The following is a 26,048-nucleotide window of genomic DNA, read 5'->3' as shown; positions in this document are numbered from 1 at the left end:
CAGGGAAGAGACCTACCGCTCGCCAAATACTTTCCATATGCTAGCACATTACACACATGAGAGATGCTTCTTTTGAATCCTCACAACGCTGAGGAGTCAAGATTGTTATACCCATTTTATAGATGAGGAAACTGAGGCTCCAAGTGAGGAAGTGGCTTGCCATGGGAGACCCTGGTCTGGCCTGCCCAATCCCCAAAGTCCCCATCACAGCAGTGATGACACCAGCCCAGTTCAATGTCTCCTGAGTGCCTGGGCCAGGCCAGCCTGGGCCTGGGTGCTGAAGACAAAGTGATGAACCAGATCGGTCCTAGGCCCTGAAGAGCTCCCATGGTAGAGGAGAGAGATGTTTAAAATAGAGAGGACACGACCCTCTGGACCATGAAGCACCAAGGATCTAAAGAGGTCAGAAGGGAGCATTAATTTAAAAGGAAAGCAGGGAGGCCTTTTTGGAGGAGGTGATGCCTGAGCTTAACTAGTACTGAGAGTCAGGTGGGAATTAGTCATATGAGGGAAAAAGGAATCTTTGTGGGGGGAAGCAGGGAAGACAGAGGAGGATGGCAGGGAGGGGTGAGAGGGGTTGCTACAAGCTCATGGGCTGTGATGTGGGAGCAGGAAAAACAGCCCGGATTTGGAAGGCTGTTCCAAGCTGCAAGAGAAGTTGGGCTAGGGAGGGCTTTATTCATGAAAGAAGTATGTATGAACACCTACAAGTACCAGGTCCTCAGCGAGGTCCTGGGGGCACAGCCGTGACCAAGCTGATAAGATTCCCGTCCTCATGGATCTCACATTCCAGTGGGAGAGGTGAAACAGTGAGCTAATGACTAAGTGATAGCCCTTTGGAGACTCTTAGGGGCTATGAAAAAGATGGAGTGCTGGGGTACAGAATGGCTGGGCGGGGTGATGTTAGCTGGTGTGCTGTAAGGGGCGAGTTGAGGCTTTCTGATTGGGCAAAAGAGACTTCCTCAAATCTCTTCAGTTCTTCAGCATCTACAGAGGAACCAACTTCCATCTGACAGCACCCAGAGAGGTTAAGAATCTTGCCCAACCTCACACAGCCAGTCAAGGGCAGCTCCATGCCTCAAATTGCCTCAAACCCGGGGGCCCATTTTACCCTTGGAGACAGATTCTCAGCTACAAACTATGGTTCCCCAAGATCCCTGAAGAGCAGTGGGGCCAGAGGCCCTGTTTTAGGGGCCCAGATGTGGAGGGGGCTGCAGTAGGAAGTGAAGGCTCCTGGAGTAAAACCTCTTTCCTACCAGGGAGGGGCGGAAGGACAAGAGCCTGGGAATCAGATGGCCCTTAGACTCCGACCTCAGCTCAACCTTGACCGGCTGGGTGACCTCAGGTACCACCATCTGAAGTGAGGGTGCCAGGCTGGAGGGCCTGCCCACCTCTCTCATCCCAGGTACTAGCGGGCCTTCCTTGGCCTAAAGGAACATGGTCCTGCAGAGCCAGGAATGGCCAGCAGAGGGCGCCTCGTTGGCCATAGTGAAGCCAATGTTGCCCAGAGTAGGAAAGGCTCCAGGAACCGGGAGCCCTGACTGGGGGAGGCTGCCCTGCTTTGCCCTGGAGGCCAGCTGCCAGGTGGGCAGACCAGAGACTCAGCAGCCAAGCAGAACGTAGGTCTTGCTGTGCCTGCACCGTGCACGAGTCACTGACCTTTCAGAACCTCGGTTTCCTCATCTGTAAATGGGCCTAACAATAGTGCCTGTCTCTCAGGTCTCTGTGAGGAGACAGTGAAGAGCAACCACATAAGGGCTGGATATATAGGGGCTGCTATTTTTATTAGCAGTAGCAGTAGTCATATCTTCAAGTGTCTGACGCAAAGGGTACCCAATCAGGGGTGGCTATGACAAAGACAATGATGATGACAATGATGTAAGACTCAGTCACTGTTTATTTTGAGTTTCCTAAGCAGGGAGCACCAGCACCTACTGATCTGGGATTCTGCAGTGACAGGGAGCTCACGATCTCCTTAGCAGCCCATTTGCACTGTCAGAACATTCTCTTGCTGAAAGCTCCCTCCTGGACGATGCCCCCCAAGCCCAACGCCTTGCTCAGGTTGACCTGGCTGGTCAGGCCTCTGACCTCAAGCTCCCACACTTCCAAGGGGTCTGCCTGAGAGGCCCATGAGGTCGGGGAGCCAGGACATCGGCTGCTGGATCCCTGCCTTTGCTGGAAGGGCGGGGAGCTCACAAGTGAACCCAGGGAGCTTCACCAGCAAAAGATTCCTGGTGGGTCTTGTTGCTGTTCAGAGTTCCCTGTCTGCTGACTGGGAGATGTACAGGGAAGGGAAGTCCCTGCTGTCCCTTGGACCTCTCTTCACTCCCCAGTTTCCAAAATGACTGGGGCTGGAGAAGGAATCTGATGACCCAGAGCTATAAGTCCAGGGACCCTGGCATTCTAGTTGGGAGGCCTCAGCTCCTGTCCCACCTATTGCCAGGCCTCCTCATCTGTGTTTGTGGGTCCCAGGCAAGGGCTCATAGGTCAGGCACCAACAGGTCTCGGGGGGCGGGTAGGAGCCAGACAATCCTGGACTCAAACCTTGGCTTGGCCCACACCTGCTGTGGCAAATCCCCCCACCTCTCTGAGCCTGTTTCCTCACTGGGCGCCTCAGAGTGGCATTGTGGGGGGTGCAGGGGTTATACGTGAAAAGGAAAATGCAGCACTGGGCACACAGTAAGTATCTATAAAGGTAGCAGTGAGTATTATCAAGTAGAAGTCCCTCATTCCCTAGCCCCTCCTTGTGTCTGAGGGGGCCAGGGTGGCTCTGGGAGTGGGTGATGTCCGGATCCGTTTCTGTTATCGGGCACCTTGCGCGTGTGTGCTCACAAGGGGGCGCGGGTGTGCACACATGTGCATTGGGCATGTGTGCACGTGCAAGCGTGTGTGTGAGTATGCGTGCATCTGTGTGCTTGTAGCTAAGGCCGTCCGTCCCAGTGATTCCCAGGGCGCGTGCATACTTGCAGGTCCCCGCGCAGCATCCCTGCACTGATTCGGGAGACCCCTCTGGTCACTGTTACTATGGAAACCAAGAGGAAATCCCCAGCTCCAGGGAGAGCCCAAGGTGCCAGAAAGGAGAGCTGACCCAGTCTTCCCAGCAAGGGCGACAGATCGGGAGCACGAGGCTCCTGGGATATGGCAACCTCAGCCCCTGGGGGTTAGGTTGTGGGACTCTGGGTCCCTTGGAACCCTCTGGGAAGCCCACACTTCTCCAAGGCATCCTGGCCCACTGGAAAGAGCTCCAGAAACAGAGCTGGGTCCCATGCACAGTCTCAAGCAGGGAACTCCATCTCTTTGTGCCTCCGCTTCTTCGTCTATAAGATGGGGACAAGAGCGGGTGCCTCCAGGCTGTATGAGTGTGTGCCCCTGAGCCGCGCAGTGTCACAGGGCAGCCTCTTTCACGTGCACCACCCTCCGGTGTCTTGTGGGCTCCTCACAGCAGCTCTAGGAAGGAGGAAGTTCCCAGCAGAACGGAAGCTCCAGGAGAACACAGCTGGCCACGCTGGAATCAGATCTGCTGCCCCCACTGCTGGGGGCCCAGCCCTGCAGCATGTGTGCAGTCCCTGAGGCCATGGAGCCACACTGCAGAGGTGACTGGGGAGTCCATCACTCTTCTGGGTTGGGAGGGGCAGGGGGAGAGTCCTCATGAGGCCATGAGCCCTGGGCAACCCCCCAGGGTAGAGCTGGGCTGCTACAAGGCTTCTGGGAGACAGATCCCAGTTTAGGAAGGACTTTTAAAAAATGTTTTTGGGGACTCCTGGCTGGCTGAGTCAGAAGAGCTTGCGACTCTTGATCTTGGGGTCATGAGTTCGAGCCCCACATTGGGCGTAGAGACGACTTAAATAAAAAAACCTAAAAAAAATGTTTGACTCTTTACATTTTGACTCAAGCCTCAAATGAGGTTGAGGGCATGCACACAGGTTGTAGACATGCACACAGAATTGTGTATACAGTTACAAGTGGGCACTCAGCCTCCTGCCCTTTATCCCACTTCCAAGAGTGACCGTGCCCTTTGCGGTGACCCCAGGAACTATTTTCAAATAGTCAGAGATACACCAGAAGGAGCTGCAGGAGCAAATAGAATGTGTAATGCAATGAAAATGTGTAAGAAAGATCCAAATGCTTATTTGCCAGAAAAGGTGTCACAGAAGGGGTCACTTCTGATTTGAGGAGACGGCAAAAGGATGGGCCTGGATGGGGGAACTAAGGCAAGCCATCGAGCCTGAGGCCCTTCCAGCTAAGAGTTGCTTTCACCAGCAGAGGGAAGAGGGAATATTGTGCAGACAAGGGGTGGCTGGGATGTGACCCCAGCTGCCTGCATCACTTCACCACACCCCCACCTAGGTTAAAACCCACATGCAGGGATCTGGGGGTCAGCCAAGTCTCCCCCAGCCTTGGCTCCAGATCCCTTCTTCAGCGTAGGGCAGATCCTGGCCATCTGTAGAGGAGGTGCTGGACCTCAGGGGGGTTATCAGAGGAAGGTGGAGAGTAGGAGCTGAAGTGGGAGGCAAGGGTTGAGCATGTCATGGAGAGTCTCCAATGCCCACTTACTCTGGTAGGCAGTGGGGAGCCATGGAAGGTTATTAAGCAGGGAGGAAGGGGATTAGATGTGGAGAAACCAAAAGCTGGGGAGCTGTAAGAGGACCAGGTGACAATACAGGGCCACCAGAGGAGGGAGTGGGACAGGATGGTTTGTGGGGAGAGGACAGGGTAGGCCTGAGAGGCATCCTTTGGTTGAACTCTCACTTGGGAAGGAAGGAGGGGTGGGATGGAGAGGAGGGAGAGGTTCCTGGAGGGGACCCAGGCACAGGGCAGGCTGGGTGGAGGGCCATGAGTTGGATGCTGGTTGGCTTGAGTCTAAGGTGCCTCTGGGCTTCTGACAGCAAGTCCGGGAAGTGGCTGGAAAGAAGTCAGAGTGAGTGGGGTTGTTTTTGTCAACTTTCCCAAAGCTGGGAAGGAGCCAGGTCAAGATCTGAACCCAGGTCTGTTTCCCTCTGATGTCTGTAGGTTCACAGTGAGGGACCAGCAAAGGGGTACCTTTGGGTCCTGGATTCTGAGCTTGGCAGAGAGATGAGCTGCTCTTACCCAGGAGGGAGCTGGTGCTTTTCTTGGGGGCACTACAGCCATCCTGCTGCCACAGAGCCCGGGAACCTCAGGGGCTCTGCAGGCAGGATCTTCAAGCCCAAACCTCTGCTCTGCCGAAGGGCCATTTCTTTCTTTCTTTTTTTTTTTTTTTTTAAGATTTTATTTATTTATTTGACAGAGAGAGAGACAGTGAGAGAGGGAACACAAGCAGGGGGAGTGGGAGAGGGAGAAGCAGGCTTCCCGCCGAGCAGGGAGCCTGATGCGGGGCTCGATCCCAGGACCCTGGGATCATGACCTGAGCTGAAGGCAGATGCTTAACGACTGAGCCACCCAGGTGCCTGAGGGGCCATTTCTAACCAGCCCCCGCCTTCCTGATCGCCCAGCACCAGTTCGCCACCTGGAGCTGACATTAGCTGTGTGCGGCCTAGTGTCCCAGACAGTACAGGCTTCCTCTCATTAATCCTCACAAAGCCCCTCCAGGGAGACGTTAATATTATCGTTTCCATTGTATAGATGAAGGAACGAACTGAACCTTCCAGAGGTGAAGGGCTTTGCCCCCCTCCACTGTGGGGGTGGGGGGTGGGTCAGGTTGGCCCAGCAGCTCTCTGAAGGGACCCCACCCCACCCTGATTTCAAGTCTGCAGTCCCAGCTCCCAGGACTTTCCCAATACCCCCACCACCCTCATTCTGTTCTTCATGGCCCAGCTCCCTTGGGAACAGCCAGACCCGCCCCCTCCCCCTCCCGGGCTGTGCTCTTGGCAGCTCTGCCGCCCTGGGCTCTGGTCCGGGGGTGGTCCCCGGCGGTGAGAGGGGCGGGTGGGCAGAAGCTGGGATCAGTTGGGCTGAGACTGGGGCATGTGGAGACTCCCAGGCCCCCACCTCTGGGTCCACGGTGCTCCAGGCTGGGGTGGGCAGGGCCCTTTGGAAAGGGGTGGCTTGAGGTTTAATCACTTTATCAATGTTTGTTTGTGTAATTCAGCCCTGAGATGCTTTTCCTTCCATCTGTCCCCACCATCTGCTCCCATCAGGATTTTCCAAACCATTTGGGACCTAAGAGGGGAGGGTGGGGGCTGTGCCTCTGAGGGGGCTGGGGAGGGGCTGTCTCCACCTACCTCACTGAGAGTTTCCAGAGGAGAGCCTGGGCTCCTGAGTCACATGGAACTGGGTTCAAATTCTGACATTGTTACTTTCTTGTTGTATTACCTCCAGCAGGTAACCTGACGTCTCTGAGCCTCAGTCTCCACATCTGTGAACCAGCAGTAACATTATTGACTCCTCAGGATTAGTTCAAATCAAAGGAGGTGATATATGCAAAGTACTCTGCATACAGTAGGTGCTCAAGAGATAGGCAGTCCCGGGACCCCTGGGTGGCTCTGTTGGTTAAGCGTCTGCCTTCAGCTCAGGTCATGATCCCAGGGTCCTGGGATCAGCCCCGGTGATCAGCGGGGAGCCTGCTTCTCCCTCTGCCTGCCGCTCCCCCTGCTTGTGCTCTCTCTCTGTCTCTCTGACAAATAAATAAAATCTTAAAAAAAAAAAAAGAGAGAGACAGGCAGTCCCCTCTCCATTCATCCCCCACTTGCTTCTCTCTCTGGCATCCCTCTCTAGTGCTAGAGGAGGGTAGCCACCTCTGGTTTCTATACCCCAGCCCCAGTCCTCAGATCCTGGGGACACCCCTCCCCTGGGACTTGCACTTTCTTCCAACCCCCCTGGGTCCTGCCCATTGCTCAGTTCTCTCAATGACCCCACTCAACATCTATCCTAAGCTGTGTCTCTCCCTCCCTCCTAGATGCCTCAGTTTGGGGTGGGAGGGAGTGAGCATCATCGGCAAGGACACCCCCCCACCTTTACCCCCATAACAGGCCTTCATAGAGCCTTTCAAATCTACAGGGTTCCAGAGCCACTGGGGCCTCATCTCTACTCTGCTCATGCCCAGAATTTCAGGCCTGTGAGGGGTCTGTGAGGCAGTAAATGAGGCCCGTCTTGTCAGTACTCTGGTCAGGGGTTTCGACTGGGGATATCAAGGCACCCAGATCACTTGTCTAACCTCCCTGCTCCAAAAGGGGAAGAGACTTGCTCCAGGTCACCCAGAAGTGAGGGACCCAGGCAGGCCTCCTGACAGCTGCTCCTCTGGCCCCCTTTCCTGGGCTATATCTCAGGGCACTAGGTCTTGGGCCAAGGACCTTTGGTGTGCAGTGTGGGAGAGTCCTAAGCCCTCCGCTTTGGCTCAGGGGGGTCTCTCAGTGCTTCCTAGGCCCTGATGGGAAGTAGTGCAGAACCTACCCGAGTCCAAACTCTGCCCCCAGATCTACCCTACTCATTCCAGGTGCAGGGAAAGTCCAAGGGAGGTGAGGCCTCCAGGGAGAGAAGACATGGTCCTGCCTTCAGAAGGCCCACCTCCTGGGGAGACAGGATTCAGACTGGAGGTCCTGAGGGCAGGGCAACAGAGTTACCCTCACAGGGAAGAAAAACAGTGGGGATGGAAGGCTCCTGAGGGGCTAAGCCAAGAAGTCAGCCTGGAAGAGGTGAAGCTGGGGTGGGGAAGTGGGAGAAAGCAGAGATAGTGGCTGAGCAGCACCCTGTGAGGGTAAACTGAGACCTCCCGAGGATGGAGAGGAGGATCCAGACCAGGCTGGGAAGATTCTCTGGCTTCAGGCCGAGAGAGAGGAAGGAGGGAGAGTGGGAGGGGAAGCCCCGGCAGTGAATGCATCCAGCCCCAAACAGGGAAGGCTCTCCAGGCCTAGTGGGGAGGATGGAGGGAGCTTATCACTGCAAGGGCCTGGGGTGGGGGCTGAGTGGCAAGTCTCTCCCTGCCCCCCAGGTCCTCCCACCGGAGGCAGCTGGGAATCACCCACGCATGTCTGGCGTCTCTCACGCCTCCACTGGGGGTCCCAACACCAGAGCCAAGGCACACAGAGGAACTGATGTTCTAGAGGGCCCAACTGCCCCCCCACCCCTCCGCCTGGCTCCCCAGCTCCTCCAGCTGAGACCTCCCCCGTCCTCAAGCAGGAAGGACTAAAGCTAGACTTTGATCACCTAAACTGCTCGGTCTGGGACCCGGAGAGCCAGGGGCCTCCCAGCAGATGCCACCGAGCTGGGAGGAGCTGTCCAGTCAGAAGGCAAATGCTGTGCGCTCACCTTCAAAGTAACCAGACCCATCTCTCTCTCCCTGAAGCAGCCCCCTGCTTCTACCCTGGCCCCCACTCTTCAAAGTCTGTTCTTTACAAAATGCCTGAGTAGGCTTGACCTGAAAGGCAGACCCTCACTCTGCTCAAAGCCCCATCTCACCTGGAATAAAATCTAAAGTCCTTGGAAAGGTCCTAAGCACAGCCACCATCCCAACCTCCGAACACCTGTCTCAACTTTTCCCCAAACACTTATCTAATATATCATAGGATTGACTGGTATATTTTGTCCATTGTTTACTGTCCACTTCTGTAACCCCACTGCCTAGAACAATGCTGGGCACAGAAATAGTGCTTGATGAATATTTGTGCAATGAATGGATGAGGACATATGGATTCAAGTCCAAGCCTTCCACTCGCCAGCTGTGAGACGCGGGAAAAATCATTTAACCCCTCTGAACCTCAGGTTGCTCATTTATGAAGAGGAGACAGTAAGAACCACCTCCTAAAGACAAAGGACAAAATTCAAGCTCAGGATGTGGGGGTTGTTGCAGAAGCTGGGGGAAGGAGGATGCAGCCCCCATCCTGGCAGGAGGAGCTGCGACGGGGGTCAGTGACTCCGGAGAAGGGCTGTCCTGTCTGTGGGTGAGGTGCCTACGCACTTCAGAACTCCCCCCAGGATGGAGATGCTTGCTCCCCAGTCTTCACATATGACCAGAGGCAGAGGATGGAGGGGGGTATGAGAGGAGCAATTTAGATCAATGTTGGGAGGTGGGATTCATTCTGAGAGGAGTCCTGGGATGAGATCCGGGGCGGTGGGCAGGAGATGGGGGCGGGGCTCTCTAAGGCCGAGGGGGGGTAGGGGGCGTGTCTGGCCCCCAGAAGACCTCCCGGACTGGAAGAGTGGGCGCTGCCCCCTCGCGGAAGAGCCCCCAGCTCAGTCAGTTCGCGAGTTGAGGCGCGGGGGTAGGGAGGGTGCCTATCGAACCGCCCAGGCTCCGGATTCCGCCTGCGGAGGGACGTGCAGCTCCGCGCCCAGGTAGGAACGGGGGAGGAAGGCGGGCGGCGCGGCGAGGGTTGTCCCCGGTTCGGAAAGAGGTCTCTGGGCACTGACCCCCCCGACCCCATTTGGGCTACCTGAGTCGAGATGCTGAGGAGATGGAGACCTCTGTCCTCCTCCCCCGGCGGGCGCTCCCTCGTGAGGGGGCCAGGGAAGTGAGGGCGTCCCCTTCCCTCTAGCGGGTAGGGGCGGGGGCGGAGTCAAGCGCACCGCTCCCCCCGCCCCCCGCCCGGGGGCTGGAGGGAAAGGGGAGGAACGGGGACCCCTCAGGGGAGGGGCTCCGGGCGAACGCCGCGGGGCGTCTCCCTGGCAGTCCCTCCCCCCGCCCCCCGCCCGCCCCTCCGGCCGCCTCTGCCGCCGCGCGCCGCAGCAGCGCCGCCTTCCCTGCGCAGTCGGTGTCTCCGCGTCGCTGGGTGAGTGGGGGCCGCTCCGGCCGGGGCTGGGGGATGCGGGGAGGGGACAGCCCGGAGGGAGGGGGCCCCGTCGAGCCTCTCCAACCCCGCCGCTCCCGCGCCTCCCGGGAAGCCTGCTTCCGAGGGCGCAGGGGAGAAGGGGGCTCCCCGGAGGGGGAAGAGCGCGGCGCTCTCCAGGGTCCTGACCGCCGAGTGGGCCGGCCGGGGGGAGTCGCGTTCCGGCCGCCTCGGAGCGCCCCCTCCAGGAGGGGCCCCGCGCCCGGCGCTCTGAAGCGTGGGCTCAGGGCGAGAGCTGGGGAGAGGTTTGGAGAGGGTCCCCGGGGTGAGTTGCTCAGGTCGAGCTGTGGGTCCTTCCCATTTGGGGGACGAGGGGTCTTTGCGGAGACAACAGAATCTCCTACCACCCTCGTTTCCAAGTCTCCCGATTGGGAGGGGCCGCTCTGAGGGTGGCAGGGAGGAGGGGGCACTGGAAGATCTCTCCTGCTCAGTGCATCTTTCTGCCCCCGCCCCGATGACCCAGTTCCTTGGACCTTGAGGAGGGGACTAAGGGACACACTCCTCCGCCTCAGCCCCACGCATTTCCTCAGTCCCCTCCCACACACTTGTTCATTGGGTCCTCAGTCTGGGGCAGAAGAGGCTGCTTTAGAAAGGAGGGTCACCAACTTACAAAAACATGTATGTGACACACTGCTGAGGACACACACAAGCCCCCCAAATGGCCACGCAGGCACATCCCCCTCATACTGTGATGGGTGCATACCTAGTCACATGCACACATATAGACTGAAACACACGGGAGTCAAAGGCAATGCAGAAACCAGGGGCATACGTGCATACATGAGCACAAGCACTCGCACACATGCTCATCCACATGTGCTCAGAGCTTCGTGCAGATGCACACACGAGGAACCCCCTCACCCTGTCTCACTCCCAGCACCAAGATGGGGGGAGGGATTCACCTGAATGCACCCCTCCATCCCTGCCTGGAACTGCCTGGCTGTCTCCTCTCCATTGCCTTCTCCTCAGCCCTCCACACCCTAACCTCCTACATGAAAAGGTAAGTATTGGGGGAGGGTTGGCTGGCCAGGGCTCTCTCTGGAAGAGAGACCCCTAGTAGGTCTGAGAAGGGCTGCAGCTCCCTCTCCTGGGACCTGGAAGCACCCCTGGGAAAAGAAAGATGGCAAAGGTGCCTGAGGGTCCCACGTGCAGCTGGCCATGTGAGAGGTGTCGGCATGAGAGTTGGCTTGTGATGGCATGTGTGAGACATGTGGGGTCGTGGGCTGGTGTCTTGATGCACAGGGTATGGGAGCTGTTCGTGAGTGGTGCCTTGTGTCAGAACATGTGAGTTGTGGAGCGGAGGGAATGCTGTCATGTGTGGAGACATGGTGACCCATGGGTGGCTGTGGGCTGGTATGTGAGTGACATGGAAGCCAGTGTGTGGATTTGGTGAGCTGTGGAGCATAATACATGTGTGTATTCATTTGTATATTGTCGTGCATGAGTCTTGTGGCATCTGGGTCCATGTAAATCATTTTTATTTAACACTTAAGTGGCACATAGAGGTGCAGGCATCATTCTAAGTGCTTCACATGTATTATCTCATTTAATCCCCACAGTAACGAGGTAGGTACTATTACCCTCACTTTACAGATGGGGCAGAGAGAGTATAAGGAGCTCGTCTAAGGTCACCTGGCTGGTAAGAGGCAGAGCCGAGATTCAAACCCAGGTGGTCTGGCTCTGGTGCCTTGTGCTGGCCTTTGTCAGGCACACGTGTGTGGTCAATGTCTGGGCTGCAGGTGTATTTTGTAGCAAGCAGGCATTTGTGAGGCAATGAAGGAGCAAGAGGGAGGGGGGAGGACCAGAAGGCCTTTTGCACCTCCCTGGGCAACTCTGGGAGTCAGTCCTGTCACTCCATGGCTGCATGACCTGAACCAGGTCACCTCGCTTCCTTGAGCCTACCTTCTCATCTGTAAAGTGGGGCTAATCCCCAGACTTCACTTGGTGAGGGTGAAATGGTATACGCCTGTGACGGCCTGGTGTCTGGTGCTGAGCAGGCCGTCAGTAAATGGGAGCCCCATTCCCTTCCTCTGTCTCCTGGTCTGTTCCCTGGGAACGTGTAAGGTCTGGGGAGACGGTGTGGAGCAGGTCACAGAGGCAGGATGCGGACTTTGGGCCAGCTCCTCTCTTTCCCCCGGGGTCAGATGAGAGGCCGGGGTGCTGGGTCTGGGGGCCTTTCTGGAGTGGTGTCAAGGTGCCAAGAGGGCCTGACCATTCCTTTCTACCCCTTGATGCCCTGGGGGACCCAGGTGGGAGTTGGCTTGGCGGCCATGGGCAAGCAGAACAGCAAGCTGCGGCCGGAGATGCTGCAGGACCTGCGGGAGAACACGGAGTTCTCGGAGCTGGAGCTGCAGGAGTGGTACAAGGGCTTCCTCAAGGACTGTCCCACGGGCATCCTCAACGTGGACGAGTTCAAGAAGATCTACGCCAACTTCTTCCCGTATGGCGACGCCTCCAAATTCGCCGAGCACGTCTTCCGCACGTTCGACACCAACAGCGACGGCACCATTGACTTCCGGGAGTTCATCATCGCGCTGAGCGTGACCTCGCGCGGCCGCCTGGAGCAGAAGCTCATGTGGGCCTTCAGCATGTACGACCTGGACGGCAACGGCTACATCAGCCGCGAGGAGATGCTCGAGATCGTGCAGGTGGGCCCCTGGGCCCCTCAGAATGCCAGGCGCAGGGCCTGGCCGCTGGCACCGGCCATCCCTTTTTGTCCTCTCAACTGCCCTTGTGGGTAGGTAGGGGCAGGTGCTACTCTTGTGACCCATTTGAACAACCGTTAGGAAATAATTTCCAGTTTTAAGAAAAGTTCAGAAAACTCCCATATACCCTTTACCCAGATTCACCAATTAACTTTTGCCATATTTGCTTTATCATTGCGTGCATGTACTGCTTTGTCGTTCTGAACATGACCCTCTAACCCCGACTACATCAGGATATATTTCCTAAGAACAGGGACATACTCTTACATAACCCATAATATGATTATTAGAGTCAGGACATTTAGTGTAGAAACAATGCTATTATCTAACTTACAGACCATATTCCAATTTTGCCAACTGTCTCGAAATGTCCTTTATAGCCCCTTTTACCCAGGTCCAGGATCCCACATTGCATTTCGTTGTCATGTCTCTTTAGCTGCCTTTAATCTGTAACAGCTCCTCAGCCTTTGTCTTTCAAAACTTGACATTTCTTCGGAGTACAGGCCAGTGATGTTTCATTGATCCTCATTTACTCAGGAGAAAACGGATGGTCAGAGAGGTAAAGACATTCGCCCAAGGCCACAGAGCCCATGAGTGGACCACCTGGCTCCACCGCCCACTTTCCATCGGGACACCCAGCCACCTTTCAACTGACTGAGGGCCCATTAAGAGCCTAGCACTAACTGACATGTTTATAACCACAAGCCAGTGCATCCTTACCATAACTCCATGAGGCTCAGAGAGGTGAAGTAACTTGCTCAAGGTCACAGAGCATGTAAGTGGAGTTAAGTTCAAGCTGGCCCCTACTCAGAGCTGCCCCTAGAAAGGGGTCTGGCTTCCAGTTCTGGAGTTGGCTTCAACTCTTAGATTTCTCATTTGTAAAATGGGGATGATACTGACCTCACAGGGAGATTTAAGGATCTGATGTGAATGCCCTTTCTTAGTACAAGTTTAAGTGTAACACAGGTTAGCTCTACCTCAGAAATCTTCCAGAGTGCCCATCTCTTCAGCCTGTCGTTGAAGTCCATCAGGGCTCTGGTTCTATTTTACCTATCCAGTTCCTAGTTCACATTTTGCCTGAGCCTGTGTTTCTTCACCCAGATAGTGGGGGTGTTAGCCCCCCACTTCACCAGGCTATTGTAGGTATAGAGTGGGATGGGGGCTCCAGCAGACGGTCCAGCATATAATTGTTACTTGGTAAATGTTAGAAGTTGTCAGTTACTGTTGTCTTCTCTGCACATTCTCTACTCTAGCCAGAATGGCCTTTTCAACATCCTTGGGATATGCCCCGAGTAATCCCACCACACAGCTTTGCACAAGCTTTCTCCCTTTCCTTTTGCCTCTCTGAATCCTGTCCCTCTGGTCCCTCAGCTCGGCTGCTTCCCCTTCCATCTCATCCAGTCCCTCCTGGATTCTTGCTTTGGCTTCTTTCTTGCTAAGCATCGGAGTCCGCTCTCTTGAGCTGGAGTAGGATGTGGTGCCCTCCCTGTTCCTATTGTTAGGGGTAAAGTCTTAATGTCTGTCTGTGACTCCCATGGGCCAGGCATTAACTCTCTAGTTGATGGCTAGTGGGAAGTTCTGGGGGTCCTGGTGGAAGGGTTGGGGCAGGTGGGGTGATGGAAGATCACTCAGGGATTGGGCAGCAGCTGGATACCAACCAATATCAGGGATGTTGACGCTTTACCACTTAGTGTGGTTGCACTGGGATATACTGGTAAATCTCGGCCCTATTGGAGGCACTGGGATATACTGGTAAATCTCGGCCCTATTGGAGGCACCAAGCCCAAGACGTCAGTCAAGCCAGCCTCATTGGTTGGGCATCCTCAGGACCCCTTCCTGCCCGGCCTCTGCTACCTAGGCCCCGATTCCCTTTATGGCAGCCGCGGGCCCTGAGATGGCCAGTGCAGTCAGAGCTCTGCCAACGCCAGTGACTGATTAGTTACACGCCAGCTCCGGTGAAAAACTGAGTGCACAGCAATTCCAGACAATTAATAAGGAGGCCCAGGAGCGGGCTGTCATGAGCGGAGCAGTGACTCTCTAAGTCACTTGCCCATCCTTCTCAGGACCCAACCCCGTGGTCCGGTGGTGGGCACATTGCAAGGGAAAACACTGCATCTTGGCCTCTTGGGGCTCCCACTCTGGTGGGAGAGAACAAGTGTGCAGCCCACACTTGTTGGCATCTGGGAGTCTAGGGGACTGAAAGGCAGGGAAGACCTGAGGATGTGGTGGATGAGTAATGACCATAATATAAGCTGCTATTTCCTGACCACCTACTCTAGCCAGCCACTATTCCAACTGTACACACTGTCTCATTCAATCCTCTAGGCAGGCCCCATGAGGGAGACGTGAGTAAACCGAGGCTCACAGAGGTTAAGGACTTGTCCGATAAAGTGATTAGTGGAACCAGGATGCCACTCCAGGTACATCTTCCTTCAAAGTCCCTGCTGGTCATTAGCACCCACGAGCGTCTATCCAGCAGCTACAAAGGAGCAGATTCTAATTCAGTCTCTGGCGTCAACTGCCTTCCCAAGCCTGCATTTCTTACCTGGAAAATGGGGATCTTGATACCTGCTTTTCAGGGCTGTTGTGAGGTTGAGAAATAATGCGTGTCAAGTACCTGGCACGTAGCAGGTGCCTGATAAGTGGTAGCTGCTATTACTGTCCGAGGTGGAAGCTATCCATTCTGGGAAACCTGGAAGGCGTGGAGGTGTTTGGTGATGGCAGGGTCACCTACCAGGGGAGGCCTGATGATGGAGAGGTCAGCAAGGACCGGAGCACTGAGTACCTTGAGTTCCTAGGGCCGAATGGTTTGGACTTGATAGAGCAGTGAGAGGTGCCAAAGGCTTTTAAACGGTGGAGTCCCTGCCAGATGCCAGGCACTGTGCTAAGTTCTGAGGATATGGGCACTAGCTAGATGTCCATGATCTTCATCTCTAGGCTGGGGACTAGAAGCAATCCTACGAGGGCAAAATTACTTCCAGAGAGGTGTCCCCAAAGGAAAAGCCCAGGAGACTCTGGGCCAGATATGGGCCTTGACCCAGCAGGGATCAGAGAAGGCCCCTGGAAGAAAGTGCCATATAAGTTGCGTCCCAAGGAAGAGTGGGAGGCAGCAGAAGGAGCGTGGGGCAGCATCCAGAAGGAGCTGGGTGCACGGTAGGCCTGGAGGGAAGCCTGTGTGTGTGACAGGAACGAGGGGGCGGCCCATTGGGCTGAGGACGTGGCGGTGGAGATGTGTTTGGAAAGCTTTCAGAAGCAGGGTGGGGGACAGACCTGAGGGAAAGAGGCCTGAAGAGACCAGTACGGAGGCTGGAGCCGGATCTAAGGCAAGGGAAATTTTGGGGATGGGAGAAGGGAGGCTTCTTGGCAGAGGTGTCAGTAGCAAAAAGCTGGAAGATTGGGGCGATCGGTCTAGTCCTTGAGTTCTGGGGCGCTGGGACCCAGCCTAGCCCATAGACCAAGCCCTACGTGTTCTGTGTACATTTAGCACAAATACCCTCCTTCGCGTTGCCTCCAGAGATCCTGCACGTGGCAGCTGCAGTTCTGGGCACAACTGAGCGCATGCTGTCCCCGCCCCTGGCAGATGCTCATTTGAGTTTATTTGCATAACGTCTCCGCCCACTCTGGGCCCAGCTGCTCCGGGCCCTCCAGCCCTTAGTGCGGCCCTGCGCCCCCTGCCGGCCACAGAGGCAGCGCAGCCCAATGTCACCTCCTCCGCCCAGCGCCCCCTGCAGGCCCCCGAGCGCGGGCCGCCCAGAGCCCCGAAGTTTCAGAAAAGCAGCGCTAAGCCGGGACTTAGCCTGGAGCCCGCGGCGCCCAGTGTTCTAGCCCCTTCGCTATCTGGGCCCTGATATCCTCCAACATCTCTCCTGGCCCCCTGCACTCAGACACCCCCAAATTCTCGGTGCCCACTCAGAGCTTCCCGCTGCCGGTCCTTTGTACATGCAGATTGTTCTGCCAGCAATGCCTTTCCCACCCTGCGCTCCAAGGGAACTTGGTCGGGGCCCGCTCCAATAGCCCCCTCTTTTGGGAAGCCTTCCCAGACCCTCCTTCCTGAATCCCCCCTCCACCTCACCCTGGAGGAGCTGCGATCTTCTGCGAGCCTGGGGGCGGTTTTGGATGATGGGGACGGGGGGCTCGGGCAGGCTCCTCTCACTCCGTGCCTCCCCCTCCCGCCCCTCAGGCCATTTACAAGATGGTTTCGTCCGTGATGAAGATGCCGGAGGACGAGTCGACCCCAGAAAAGAGGACCGAGAAAATCTTCCGCCAAATGGACACAAACAACGACGGTGAGGGGGCAGGGGCGGGGCGGGGCGGGCGCCACTCCCCCTTCCTCTCCCGCTGCTCTGCCTCCCCTCGGGGCGCGGCCGCCTTCTCCATCACTGCTCCCCTCGCCCCGCAGGCAAGCTGTCCCTGGAGGAGTTCATCCGCGGGGCCAAAAGCGACCCGTCCATCGTGCGCCTGCTGCAGTGCGACCCCAGCAGCGCCTCCCAGTTCTGAGCGAGAGGACCCAGGTTCCCCCTCCTCCCTGCCTTCACTGGCCCTCTCCCGGCACTCAGCTTCCTCTCCCTTGTGTCTATCCAGCCTGGGGGTCAGACTGGGCACCTCCCCCCAGGGCCTGCACTCTGGGGTCTATGGAGAAGGCAACCCGCAGTACCCCCGAGGCCCAAGCAAGCAAGCGGTCAGCACCGTCGATCCGAGAGGCGGTATTTCCCTTAGGCAAGGATTGAGACGCAGGCTCTGGCTGGATCTGCCCTCCCTCACCCAGAGGGAACTTTAACCATTCTCCCCCGCCCCCACCCGCCCCCAGACCCACACGCAGCCTCGGGCTCCTCCCCCCAACCACCGGGCAAGCTCCCCAACCCCCACCCCCGCCCTTGTAGCTCTCAGTCAGGGTGGAGGGGGAATCATGCCCAGGTGAGGAGGCTGTCTTCATTTGGAAAGGAGAGAAGGATTCCAGGGGTGTGGGGGTTTGAGGAAAAAGCTTCCTTGAGCCATCCTTTCCTGCAGGAGGGCCTCAACCCTTCCTGTTCCACCGCTCTTGTTGGCCCGGAGGCCAGGATGCAAAAGGAAAAGCTCCGGGTTCCAGCCTCCCAGCTGTGGGTCCCATGAACCCCCCCACCTGCCTTTCAGCACTTGGATGAACACAGACCCACTGATCCCTCTGTGTACTTTTCCTCTCTCAGACACACACACCAGGCCCACGGATGGGCAGACACACCCAGAGCCCCACCCACAGCATCCTGTGTGGGAAAACAGCACAGGACCCCCCCCCCCCCCCCCCCGCCAAGTCCCCTCCCCTGCTGCATGCATCCACGTGGAGCATCTCTGTTCTTTTTAATAACTTCAGAATAAAGTCTCATTTCAGTGCAGTGGGCTGGGTAGCTGAGGGAGGGGGTGGAAAGCCCTACTGGGGTCCCCAAGTGACCAGTGCGCTGGGGTCTGCTCCAGGAACGCTGGCCTGGTCACAGTGCAGACTGCGTTGTGGGGCCCTAGTGGTCATGGGGCCTGGATGGGGCATCAGCTCTCAGAGGGTCAGCGGCTCAGAGCTGGTGCAGCTCAGCAGGTCATGGTCCTCCACAGGCTCTGGGCTCTCCTGCATCTGCGGAGACACGAGAGGGTGCCAGGGTCTGGGTCTGCTCCTCCAGGACATCTAGGGGCTGGGAGGATGTCAGGAGCAAAGGGGCATCACTACTCCCTCCCATACAAGAGCCAGGTCATACCCTTGGAGTGCCCCCAGTTTGAGCCCAGATTACCCCCCCCACACAAGACTCATCCTGGCCCTTGGGGGAGCCAGGTTTCAGCTGTGTGTCTTAGCTGGGAGATCTGACCTCTCTAAGCCTCCAAGCTGCTCCCTTTTGTCCTGGGGAAAAAACTTTTGCCCCATTTCTCAAGGCAAGGGCCCCATACAGAGGGGTGGGGGCAGACCAGCCTGGGCTCCCCAGCCAGGGCTCCCGGAAATATGGGGAGTCAGGACTGATGGAGGGGGTGGCAGGCCTTACCACGTGGTGGCTGCTTTTCCCCCACCAGGGCCTCAGTTCCAGCAGCTGGTGGGTGAGCTGGGCGCAGCGCACAGCAAACACACTCTCGGTCACGCAGAACACTAGCGAGATGCCCCAGAGGCACAGGCTGGAGCTCTGTAGGGGCACAAGGGGCAGGATGGACAGGAGGGGGTCTCCAAGAACCCCTCCCACCTCTGATGAGCACCTGGGTGTCACCCCCCAACCCTTCCCCCTGCCCCACACCTCTGCCATCCCGGGCCTAAGCACTCACGTAAATGCGTGTGGGGTCGAAGGGACAGTCGGGCACCAGTACCAGCACTTCGGGGCTTCCAAAAGTGCAGGCGGCCAGCAGTGCCCGGCCCTGGGTGGCAAAGGTCACGGCGATCGAGGCCAAGAGGCCCAGAGCACAGGTCAGAGACAGAAGGGCACAGGCCATGCTCGAGCTAAACACTGTCCAGCGCTGGATGGGGGAGGCCACTGGTCAATGGATGTCAGGCTTGGCCCCCATGGGGTCAGCCTTGCTCCCTCCAGGCAGGCCAGGCCCTTGGGGGTGGCCGCTGCCCCTACAGCCCCTCCCAGGAGGAGCCACATACCAGGGGGACACTGGGCAGGTAGCGGGACAGCACGATGGCTGCAATGCCTGAGATGATGACCTGCGGGGAAGGAGAGTAGGCAGGGGGTCAGGGCCACTCTTGGACAGAGTCCACTGGCGCCAACTCCGGCCCTCCCAGCCCCCAGCCCCTCACCCCGGCTCTGCTTTGGCCTCACCACCTCCATCTGCACAGAGGCACTGCCTCCTCACGGTCCAGCCCTGAAGAGACGTTTCTAGTACCCGGTAACTCCCTGCCTACAACCTTCCGTGCCTCCCCACTGCCTCTAGTTGTGTATCTCAAACAGGCACCCGTGTAGCCCAGGGCTGCAGGGGCATGTCACAGGATATATATGACACGTCTCCCTGGAGTGGACAAGATTTTGGAAGACACTAAGTAACTCAACTGGCAAGGAACTAAAAACAAAATTGTTATTTTAAAAAGTCAGAAAACTTTGTGGAGTAGGGGCGCCTGGGTGGCTCAGTCGGTTAAGCATTCGACTCTTGGTCTCAGCTCAGGTCTTGATCTCAAGGTCCTGAGTTCAAGCCCCGAGTTGGGCTCCATGTCAGGCGTGGAGCCTACTTAAAGAAGAAAAAAAAGAGAGAGAGAGAGAGAAAACGTTATGGAGTAGAATTCTATGCGCTGGGCCTGTGGGAGGCAGGCTGTCTGATGGGACGGCAATGTCTTTAATTCACCAAGCGGACACAAGTAAGTGCCTTAACCTGTTGGGGCCAAGCCCCATGCGGCAGGATGAGCTCACAGAAAGGACGCGAGCTTTGGCTCCTGAAACAAATAGTTTCAAATCCAGCTTGGTTTCTTTGTATCAGCAGGGCAGCGGTGAATCCTCAGTGTGGGCTCCCCGTCTGGAAAGTGGGGATAGTCGTGGCCCCGTGTTGCCAGAAGCAGGGAGGATTAGCTGAGGGAATGAGGGCAAAGCTGAAGGGGTGTGGCCCGCGGCCCATCCCTGGTGATCTCCTAACCCCGAGCTCACGAGCTCAGCTGAGCTCACCTCTCTGCTTTCCCTGACTTCCTGACAAGGCTGGTGAGAGGGACGAACCACAGTAACAACAACGCTAGGGGACGCCACACACATCTCTGCGGCCCAGCCCCGTCCCATTGACTGAGGCTCTCCTGCTTGCTGGGGCCCCGCGATCTTCACTCGCCCAAGCCTTGGGGCCAGCAGGCTGTTCGAGCTTCCCTTTGTAGAGACAGAAACAAGTCCCTCAGCCAGGAGGTGGCAGAGATGGAACTCCAGACTTTGATGCACGGATGTTGCCCCAAGGCTGCCGCCAACACCGCTAACAGGTGGGAAAGACCTTTCTGACCTTGAGAATACCAGGCCCCTTCATTCCTGCATTCCTCAGACAGGTGCTGGCATCCAGGCCGAACCATGGCCGCCATTAATTGAGCACCTACCATAGACCAGGCCTAATGCTGAGTTCCTGCCAAGTTGGTTTTTTCAGTGTCTCCAGAATAGATCTTAACCATTCCCACCTCCACACCTTTGCCTCTGCCATTCTCTGTATTTGGAATGTCATCCCAGCTTCCTCTCCTACTTGCCGGCTCCAGCATGCCTCCTATCTGGGTTATGGTAATTACAGCCTATCTTTGAACTCCTACTCAGCCATCAATACCCAGCTCAGGGGCCTCCACCTCTGTGAACCCTCCTGGACCCTCCCCACCTGAGCTGATGCTCCTTCCTTCTGTCCAGCACTGCCTTGACTAGTTCCCTCTTGTCATCATAATCCGAGCTCGCAGGAGTGAGCACTGCCCAGGCATCAGATACTGGGACAAGCACTTTATGGGGATGATCTTTTTTTTTTTTTTTCAAAGATTTTATTTATTTATTTGACAGAGAGAGACACAGAGAGAGAGGGAACAGAAGCAGGGGGAGTGGGAGAGGGAGAAGCAGGCTTCCCGCCAAGCAGGGAGCCTGATGTGGGGCTCGATCCCAGGACCCTGGGATCACGACCTGAGCCGAAGGCAGACGCTTAACGACTGAGCCACCCAGATGCCCCTATGGGGATGATCTTAATACTCACAGGGACCCACTGAGGTGGACACTGTTACCTTCCCCATGTTATAGACAAGGCAGCTGAGGCACAGAGAGAGGCTGAGAGCCTTGTCCAGTGGGTAAGGGGCAGAGCAGAGGGCGTGAGGGGCTCTCCTTGCCCACCCCAGGCTCGGGGCGGGGACTCATCAAAGGCCTTTCAAGCCCCCGCCACTCCCCTCACCGGTCCCCCTCCCGGCCTGGCCATACCACAATGGCAGACGTGACAGACAGGATGTTGACCACGCAGTACTGCAGGGCCACAGCGTCATGCGGGCCAGCCACGTAGCGCAGCACGGTGCCATGGAGGAGAGCGGCTGCGATGAAGCTCACGTGGCCCAGCACCACCAGCACCAGCCCTGTCTTCATCAGCACCCTCCGGAAGTCCTCCACACTCAGGCCACCTGTGGACCACATGGGACAGCCATGTCAGGGCCATGGGGGCGGGGGGGGGGGCGGCGCAGCCTCTGGCAGAGGAGAAGACTGAGGCCCCAGCAGGAGTAATGGACACTAGGCTCTAAGTCTGTTTCTGGATGACTCGGGGTTGGTAGCTTGTCTTGAGCCTCAGTTTCCTCATTTGGAAAAGGGGTTCACAATGGCTTCATGAGAGTCTCTGGAACTCTAAGGCTAGAAAAGCACACGGGTGGTACTTAATGAAGGGTCACAGTCCACGTGAGTGCTCAAGGCCCCAAGGGGCAGGGCCACAACTTGAACCTGGGTCTCTAGCTCTGGATCCATGGTCTTTCCGCTAAGCTCCCCATTCACTGATTTATTCATTCAGGAGTTCGTTACACAGATGTTCCCCGAGTACCTGCTCCGTGCCAGGCCCTAAAGCACCACGGTGAGTTGGACAGTCACTGTCCAGGCCCGAAGGAGCCCCTAGTTCATGGACCAGGGACCAGGTCCTGCTCAGGATTCACTTTGGGGTATAGAGCCAGGCACACAGTAGATAATCAACTCACAATTGCTGAACTGACTTGGGGCAAGAAACTCAAGCCTCTGAGTATCCATTTCCTCATCTTTAAAATGGGAAGAATAACCCCTGCCTCCCAGTGGAGAAGGAGGGTCCCATGAGGAGATAGTGGGAGAAGGAGGGAAGGTGGGAAGGAAGTGGGGGAAGGAGGGAAGGTGGGTGGGGCATACCGTGCAGGTGCTGGGAAAAGCAAGCTCTAGGTGCAGGGGCACTGGACAGGGACAGGCCAAGTGGGGGAGGCTGGAGTCAAAAGAATACCAGAGACACATATGCAAATTCCTTCTGAGTGGCCAAGTGGCTACCCAGTCCCTATGTGCGCACCCCAGGAATAGGGAACCCTCTTCCTTGAGCAGCTCAGGCTGTTCCATATCTGCCCTCTGGAATGTCCCCTATGGGTTCTGGCTCTGCCCCCGAGGACATACACCATGCTAGCCCCCTGGCCCTGTCAGCTTCCTTATTCCAGCCAGCTCTGGGAGACTGGGAGACTGGCAACCCCTGAATTAAGCAACCCCTCTTCTTTGTTTAGCTCTTCCCCATGGGACCTGTGAGTCCCTTCTCAGACCTCAGTCTCCCCATCTGTGTCAAAGAGGGTTGGGTCATATTTCATATTATGGGAGCCCTGTAGCTAAAAGAGATGAAAAAAAAAAAAAAAAAAAAGAGAGAGAGAAAGGAAGGAAAGAAGGAAGGAAGGAAGGGGGGAAGAAGGGATCATAATTTGGGGGCCCTGTGCCAAGAGGCAGTCCCTAGGGAGCAGGGAGGATAGGGCTATGGTCACAGCCCTCCTGTGTGACCTTGCCATATGTAAAACGGGGATGGCCTGGTCTAGCTGTCTGAGACCCCTGGAGCCTGCAGGGCCCTCTGGAGCTAGACCAGGTCTAGGAGCAGAGGGCCGATGATGGGCTTGACGGGCACTGTGGGACTGGAATGACATTGTGAAGATTAACTGCCAGCCAAACAGGAAGCTTCGTCCCAGGGACCTGACCCACCTCACACCATCCACCCACCTACCCGGCAGCCCAGACACCACCTGGCTCAGGGTTGGGCTCATGAACAACAACATCCTAGGACCAAGACTCGGTCAAACCGGAGATCCCGTGCCAGTGTGGGGCTGTGCCCGGAGCCCCGGACTGAGTCTCAGGGCAGTCCTGGCATCTCTAAGTGACCATTCTTAGAGCACTTAGCAATGTGGTTGGCACAGTGGTAAGCACTTCACTCTTAGGAGCTCACTTCTTTCTCACAGTAGTCCTAGGAGGTGGTGCTACCATCCCCATTTTACAGATGAGAAAACTGAGGTTCGTCAGGTCTCTTGGCTAGAGAGTGGGGAGTCCCCAGGTCCGTCTGCTGCCCAAGAGCAGTATCACTGTGCCCAGGGAGTCAGGGGAGAGGACACATCGGTCCCACTCTGTCTGGATCCTGTTTGCTAAAGGCCCTTCCATCCCCTCCTGGTGGGAGGAGCGGAGGGTTGGAAGTGGGAGCCTTTGGCAAGGCTGAGGAGGTGAAAGAGCAGGGAGCCTCAGAACTCTCTGGGCCCCGGATCTCTCTCCCTGTGCTCTCCCTTGCTGCTCTCTCCAGCAGCTCTCCTCCTCCCTCCTGGGGGTCCTTCCTCCGCAAGAAAGGAAAGTGGGGGCGAGGGGCGGAGGCGCTACCCCACCTCGAGAAGATACTGGCAGCCCTCCTCCCTCCACCTCCCTGCTGGGAAAACTGAGGCCGAGAGCGGCAAGTGACCCGCCGAGAAAGCGGCGCGGACCCCGGGGTTCCGGGCTCCGGCCACAGCGCTCCGCCCCCGCGGGAGGATCTGGGGCGGCGGGGGGCCTCGCGGGCCGTCCCGCCGCGGCTCACCCAGGCGCAGACACATCTCGGCTCCCGCGCGGGCTCTCCGCCGCCGCTTCAGCGGGGCTCCGGGTGCCGCGGCCGGCGGGGTCCCGCTCGCATCCCGGGCCGCAGCCTCCGCGCCGGCCCGCCGCCCGCGCCTGCCCGCGCTGCCCGCGCCACGCCTCCGACCAGCCCCGAGCCGCGGGCTCGCCGGCGCCGGCCCGGCCTCCCTTCCCGTCACCCCCCGGGCGGCCCAGCCCCGGGAGGGCCCTGGCGGCTCGTTTGCATCCCGGGCCGGTCGGACCGGCTGGGCAGCCCTTCTGGCCCGCCCGGCTGAGTCACGGCGCTGGCCCCACCCGCCGGGCCGCCTGCCTCGGCGTCTCCCCCCGCCCCCCTAGCCCACCCCTCTGCGGGGGTTCCATTGCACAGATGAACACTGAGGCTCCGAGGAGCCACCGTCCTCCGGATGGGGGCCGTGTGCGCGTGGGCTGTGGCTACCGTGACCCGGGGGGCGCCTGCACCGGGCAGCCCCCAGGGTGAAGGTTGAGAATCTACTGCTTTCTAGAAGATGGGGAGGGGCAGCCGTGGTGGTACAAGAGCACTGCTTGGGGAACCAGAGTCTGTCCCTGACTTACTGTGTGACCTCAGGCAAATCACTTTCCCTCTCTGGACCTTAGTTTTACCTGTCCTGGGAGGCTTCGGTCCGCCACGCTGAGCAAGGCGCTTTATTTCTCTGTCTTGGGGGCGGGGGGGGGGTCGAGGGGGGGTCTCTGTTCTTTCATTGAAAAATCAGGGATAACAATTGCTGTCCTTTAAGGCCACGGTGAGAGACAAAAGGAGATAGAAAAAATGAGATAGGAAAACACTTGGGAAGTTCTCTACCTTCAAAGACCAAGTGTAAACCTCGCAGGAACCCATACTGGGAGCTTTACTTATCCTGGCTACTGGTTACTGAGCCGCTTTAATGTGTCAGGATGAACCCCTGCCCTCCCGTTTCCTCCTCAGCATCTAGAAGGGGACTCACCCAAGAGCACCCAGCCGGAAATGCTGGAGTAAGGGGGCACCCAGATTCCCATTCAGGTCTCGGCGCCCGTCTTCCCCAGTGTGGCCGTGCTGTGGCTGCCTCCCTGGGCTTTCTTGGCCCCCGGAGGAGGACTCTGGGAGGCACTTCCGTGGTATCTGGGTAGCATGAGTTCATGGTCTGCACCCCCACCCCACTGGGCAGTGGTCTTAAGGGCAGGGGGGGCTTGCTGCATGGAGCACCGATGTCCACTGAATGTGCCCTTCCTGCACACCCGTACTGGTGCCAACCATATACCCTGTGTGTCAGACGTCCCGGTCAGCACACAGAGCCAAAGGAGGGAGCGGAGCCATCTGACACTGGGGCTGGGGAGCCCCCTGGGGTGTTGGCAGATGGCCAGAGGCCGGCAGGCTGGTCTGCCAACCCCTCCGCAGACATGCTTCACCGTTATCTGCTGTCTGAGGGGGGACCGTGCCCAGCAGGGGCAGAGTGGGGAGTAAGACTCTCAGGGTGGAAGGCAAGATGCGGGCAGGTCAGGAAGCCCTTGGGCTGATCCCCTCCCAGGCTGGCATTTGAATTTTTATGTCCTTAGAGACAAACTTTCAGCAGGGCAGTTGGGCAGTACTTACCCGCATTGTAGTGGTCAAACACTTGTATTTGTGACCCAGCAATTCAATTTCTAGGTCTTTATCGGACACACCAAAAAGTGCAAAAATGGGTATGCATTTAATGATGGTTATGGACGAGCTGTTCCGAATAGCAAGCAATAAACCAAAGTGACAGCTGAGAGAGGCGTGGCCCCAAGGAGAGGGAGGGAAGGATTTTGCTTTTTGTTTTACATGGGGCTATATTGTAGGAGTCATACAATGCACATTGATTCATATCTTGCTTTTGTTACAAAGAGAGAAAGAAAAGGCCCCCTCACCACTACCACCCTGCCCCGCTCCACTAAAAACTTTCTGCTGACACAGGCCACCTCCCACGGGCTGCCCTGGAGAGCCCATGTGGTCCCTGCAAAGCTGATGCCAAATCTCCCGTGTGTGAGCGCGTGTGGCCTGTCCACTGTGTCAGGCAGTTCCCTCGACACTGAGTCCATCTGGGCCTTCTGGGAATTAGGCTGGGGACCCAGACCTCTTATGTGTCTCTACTTTCAGATTC

General features: G+C 57.3%; 2 protein-coding genes and 1 long non-coding RNA gene across 5 annotated transcripts; 1 reads left to right on the top strand and 2 right to left on the bottom strand.

Moving 5' to 3' along the window:
* Window positions 1-1,907: 1,907 nt before the first annotated feature.
* On the bottom strand, window positions 1,908-9,609 carry LOC118518443 (uncharacterized). The gene is made up of 3 exons (XR_004908630.2): window positions 9,348-9,609; window positions 6,201-6,334; window positions 1,908-3,855 (listed from the first exon to the last, which is right to left on the bottom strand). It is a non-coding gene; the product is annotated as an uncharacterized LOC118518443 (long non-coding RNA).
* Window positions 9,130-17,814, top strand: HPCA (hippocalcin). Of its 2 annotated transcripts, none has more exons than XM_036065234.2 (4): window positions 9,130-9,249; window positions 11,990-12,388; window positions 16,626-16,731; window positions 16,845-17,814. In XM_036065234.2, the coding sequence occupies exons 2-4, from the start codon at window positions 12,011-12,013 to the stop codon at window positions 16,940-16,942; spliced, it is 582 nt and encodes a 193-aa protein (XP_035921127.1). In that variant the 5' UTR covers window positions 9,130-9,249; window positions 11,990-12,010; the 3' UTR covers window positions 16,943-17,814. The 2 variants fall into 2 exon arrangements, with proteins under 2 accessions (XP_035921127.1, XP_035921128.1); XM_036065235.2 differs by lacking the exon at window positions 9,130-9,249 and adding an exon at window positions 9,601-9,683.
* On the bottom strand, window positions 17,763-24,109 carry TMEM54 (transmembrane protein 54). Of its 2 annotated transcripts, XM_036065231.2 has the most exons (6): window positions 23,897-24,100; window positions 21,295-21,488; window positions 19,038-19,097; window positions 18,716-18,904; window positions 18,445-18,579; window positions 17,763-18,044 (listed from the first exon to the last, which is right to left on the bottom strand). In XM_036065231.2, the coding sequence occupies exons 1-6, from the start codon at window positions 23,910-23,912 to the stop codon at window positions 17,970-17,972; spliced, it is 669 nt and encodes a 222-aa protein (XP_035921124.1). In that variant the 5' UTR covers window positions 23,913-24,100; the 3' UTR covers window positions 17,763-17,969. The 2 variants fall into 2 exon arrangements, with proteins under 2 accessions (XP_035921124.1, XP_077929579.1); XM_078073453.1 differs by lacking the exon at window positions 18,716-18,904 and having other exon boundaries at window positions 23,897-24,109.
* Between the last annotated feature and the right edge of the window lie 1,939 nt (window positions 24,110-26,048).

This window comes from Halichoerus grypus, chromosome 5, assembly GCF_964656455.1.
Source record: "Halichoerus grypus chromosome 5, mHalGry1.hap1.1, whole genome shotgun sequence".
In the NCBI taxonomy this organism is placed as follows: Eukaryota; Metazoa; Chordata; class Mammalia; order Carnivora; family Phocidae; genus Halichoerus; species Halichoerus grypus.
This window is presented reverse-complemented; position numbering and strand designations above follow the sequence as displayed.

Coding starts and splice junctions, on each gene's coding strand:
- HPCA (XM_036065234.2), top strand. CDS start 12,011: ATGGGCAAGCAGAACAGCAAGCTGCGGCCGGAGATGCTGCAGGACCTG. Junction 12,389..16,625: donor AGATGCTCGAGATCGTGCAG/GTGGGCCCCTGG, acceptor CCCGCCCCTCAG/GCCATTTACAAGATGGTTTC. Junction 16,732..16,844: donor AATGGACACAAACAACGACG/GTGAGGGGGCAG, acceptor CTCGCCCCGCAG/GCAAGCTGTCCCTGGAGGAG.
- TMEM54 (XM_036065231.2), bottom strand. Junction 19,098..21,294: donor CTGTCACGTCTGCCATTGTG/GTATGGCCAGGC, acceptor CCTTCCCCGCAG/GTCATCATCTCAGGCATTGC. Junction 18,580..18,715: donor TCGACCCCACACGCATTTAC/GTGAGTGCTTAG, acceptor GTGCCCCTACAG/AGCTCCAGCCTGTGCCTCTG.